This window comes from Adiantum capillus-veneris, chromosome 6 (genome assembly GCF_014529385.1).
Source record: "Adiantum capillus-veneris isolate H3 chromosome 6, ASM1452938v2, whole genome shotgun sequence".
NCBI lineage: Eukaryota > Viridiplantae > Streptophyta > Polypodiopsida > Polypodiales > Pteridaceae > Adiantum > Adiantum capillus-veneris.
In genome coordinates, this window is record NC_140936.1 from 31,055,371 (window position 1) to 31,058,649 (window position 3,279).

Below are 3,279 nucleotides of genomic sequence, written 5' to 3' on the forward strand. Positions count from 1 at the left end.
TGGTTCTATAGAAGAGTCTTGCTACGAATAAGGGAGAAGAAAATTTCTAAAAACAAAAAACAAGCTCTTGCAATAAAGATATCCAAACAAATTCAAAGACGACAGAGCTGGAAGGATTCTACTACAGAAGCAACCTTACATCAGTGGAGATCGAAGAGAGTGAGGGATAAAAAAGTTTGGGTTCTACCTCAAGATCCAGAAAACATTCTATAAAAGTGTATACTTAATACAAATCTATTCTCAAATGATATCTTCAATGTCCTCAACATCTTCTTGATCTAAACTCGAAGTTCCCTCTTTGTATTCAACCTGCTTCAAATCATCGTGTCGAAGTAGAAATCGTTTCCCGGAAGGAGAAAGCTCTCTATAATTTTTAATTCCCTTTGCAAGAGCATATCCAGTATATGCTAAATAACTTCCTGCAAGTGATCCTTGCATTGCATGACCATATCCAAAAACATTGATAGCACACTCTTTCTCCAAAAGGCTTACTTTGGTAGCATTTGGATGAAGAACATAGCCACCAAGATACTTTGACAATGTCTTGTATACAAACAGAGGTATATATCCATCAGAGGAGTGCTTCATGTGAAAAATAACTAAATCAAGACAAGCAAGGTACTTAATGTAGTGCTTCAGAGCAGCATCTTTGGTAAGATCAACGACTCTAGATGACCGTCTTAAGAACTCATCTTTTGGTGGTTGAATCTACAAACATATAAAATCTATTAATCATTAGAAACATTGAAAGCAAAAAAAAGAAACTTTAGCTTATACAAATAAAGTGCTTACCGTAATGTTCTCATCTGACACAAGTTGATTTTCCTTCCAAAGATTTATCGAACCAACATTTCGTATTTTGAGATTTGGCTCCTGAATTATTGGTACATCTTTATCTTGTTCATCTTCATTTTCACTATCCGCTTTTGAAAGATGAGGATCTGTTCTATTCTCTTGTGCCTTGAGAAACTCTTCTTCAGTAGGCTCTTTATATGGAAGAGCTTCATTGAAACAAATCTCCAATGCTTTATGAGGCTCAAAGCAAACATCCAACTTGCCTAAAAGAGGATCTTTTTCTACAAAATCTTTGTATTTAATTGGCTCTTCATCGGTCCCAACATTATAGTTCAAGTGTTGTGCCAAAATAGCATACAATTCATCCTCTCGTAAAGGGTCAAATGACCTTTGGATATCTAAAAGCATTATATATTCTCCATGGCCAAGAGGAAAGCATGGTAGAATAGGCAAGGGCAATGTTCCTTTAAAAGTATGGTACAAAGACTTCTCCAATGCAATACTATCTTCTCGAATCCTAGAAAGTTGAAGACTCTCAACTTCTTGCCACTCTTTTTCTACATCAAGAACTTCTTCATTGTCTTGTTCATCTTTGATCACTTCACTTGATTTAGAGTTACTGTCATCCCTTTCTGCTTCTTCATCATCACTATCTCTTAAGAACAAAAACACAATAAACCCCACACTTTTCTTTAATAGTCTACATTTGTGTTTGCACTTTGGACACTTTGGAAGATTTAGTTTGACATTTTCTAATAAGGTGGAATACTTTTTGTTAAGCCTAGAGGATTGTGATGGATTCTCCTGAACCAAATCTATAGCGTGAATATATTCTTTATCAAGGTATAGTACCATTCTTGAATCCACCAATTGATCAAACTCTTTGTGGTACTCCTGTAAAGCTTCTTTGTGAAAAATAAGAGTTTCTTCAAGTTCAAAAGGAGTATTAAACATTGTATAAAATGAATCATATGATTCCATGGCTCCACAATCATATAGAAATTATTCCAATAGAATCTCGGGATTGTTTTTATATGTAATAACAAATGTCTATATTAGAAGAGGAAGGTCATAATGCAATTATAAAAAACCTCTCTTGAATTATTGATGTATAATATACCTATGTCATCTGTATTCTGAGTAGATGTTGCCAAATCGTCATAAATAGATGAGATACCATCAGTTTGAGAGTCACGTTTTCTTTTCAAATCAGCCATAACCTTTGGGCAAAGATTCTCTCTCTCTCTCTCTCTCTCTCTCTCTCTCTCTCACACACACACACACACACACACACACACACACACACACAATTCAACTCTCCCTCTCTCTCTCTCTCTCTCTCTCTCTCTCTCAATTCAACTATATACATGCATGTATGTATTATGTGGATTAATATATGTGTGTATATGTGGGTATGTGTGTGCACTTGAAATGCGTAGTAGTCAATTCAAACTAAATGAATACTATAGGACGCGATTCAAGTGCACTTAAACTATTGATGCTAGAGATGTACTTGAAATGCTTGAAAGTGACCTCCAACACAATTGAATTCATTCTTTGAGCATTTTAGGTGTATCCAATGAGTAAATTATGAGGATGTGTGTTGGTTTTCTTCCCCCATATCCTCTCTCATACACAATAAGTTGATATCACAATTAATGTTTACAAATAATAAATTTTTATTGTATTTTTGGAACGACTACAATCGTGGTTAGACTTTGTTATTGCATTGAAAAAACCCTTTCTTAGAGTCTTGGATGCTAAGGTTCTGGCTATTTTTTAATAAAGAAAACCTAGGAACCCCTACTCGCATAATATACTAGATTTATACTAGTAGCTTGTCAGGTTTATTAACTCCATCTGGCAAGATTCCACACTGTCGTGCCGCTTTGCGGGCCTCATAGAAGACTTCAGCCCACTTATACCAAAGGTATATTAGTAGACAAAGACACTACCAGTGTTAGAACCAAACCGGCTGAAATTATAAAATCCCGTTTAGATTTTGAGCTTGCCTTTTAAGAAAACCGGTAAATTTGCACAAGTTTTAGTGTAATTACCGGTAAAACCTTCAGATTTTGACCTAAAAACTGGGAGAATTTCAAGTTTCCCCTCATATTGATCGGTTAGGAAAAATGTATTTTTCTAGCCCTGGTCACTAAGCTTGGGAGAGCTAGACGTCCATGTCTACGAGGGTGACCCCAATAGCGGTGGAGGCTCCATCAAAGCATCAAGACTATTCTAGCACGATATGGAAGACACTCATTACAACTATTTACAAAGGTGACATTGACATTGCTCTCCAACATGAATTATACTTTCTCAAACCAACATGAATTACTCTCTCTAGCTCCTCCCTCAACCTGCAAAGCCTCGCAATAGAAAGAGAGGGAAATACGGGCCAACTCAACTCCTGCCTCCCCGATTCTAGAGGATCTTCCAAGATGCTCTTTATTTTATGAATAAAAACCAATCGGTGCCCCCTAC

General features: G+C 36.2%; 1 protein-coding gene across 1 annotated transcript; it reads right to left on the reverse strand.

The window, feature by feature from the left end:
* Positions 1–240: 240 nt before the first annotated feature.
* LOC147455309 (uncharacterized) lies at positions 241–1,203 on the reverse strand. The gene is made up of 2 exons (XM_086515234.1): positions 793–1,203; positions 241–708 (listed from the first exon to the last, which is right to left on the reverse strand). The coding sequence occupies exons 1-2, from the start codon at positions 1,201–1,203 to the stop codon at positions 241–243; spliced, it is 879 nt and encodes a 292-aa protein (XP_086371360.1).
* Between the last annotated feature and the right edge of the window lie 2,076 nt (positions 1,204–3,279).

Coding starts and splice junctions, on each gene's coding strand:
- LOC147455309 (XM_086515234.1), bottom strand. CDS start 1,203: ATGCTTTTAGATATCCAAAGGTCATTTGACCCTTTACGAGAGGATGAA. Junction 709..792: donor TGTCAGATGAGAACATTACG/GTAAGCACTTTA, acceptor ATATGTTTGTAG/ATTCAACCACCAAAAGATGA.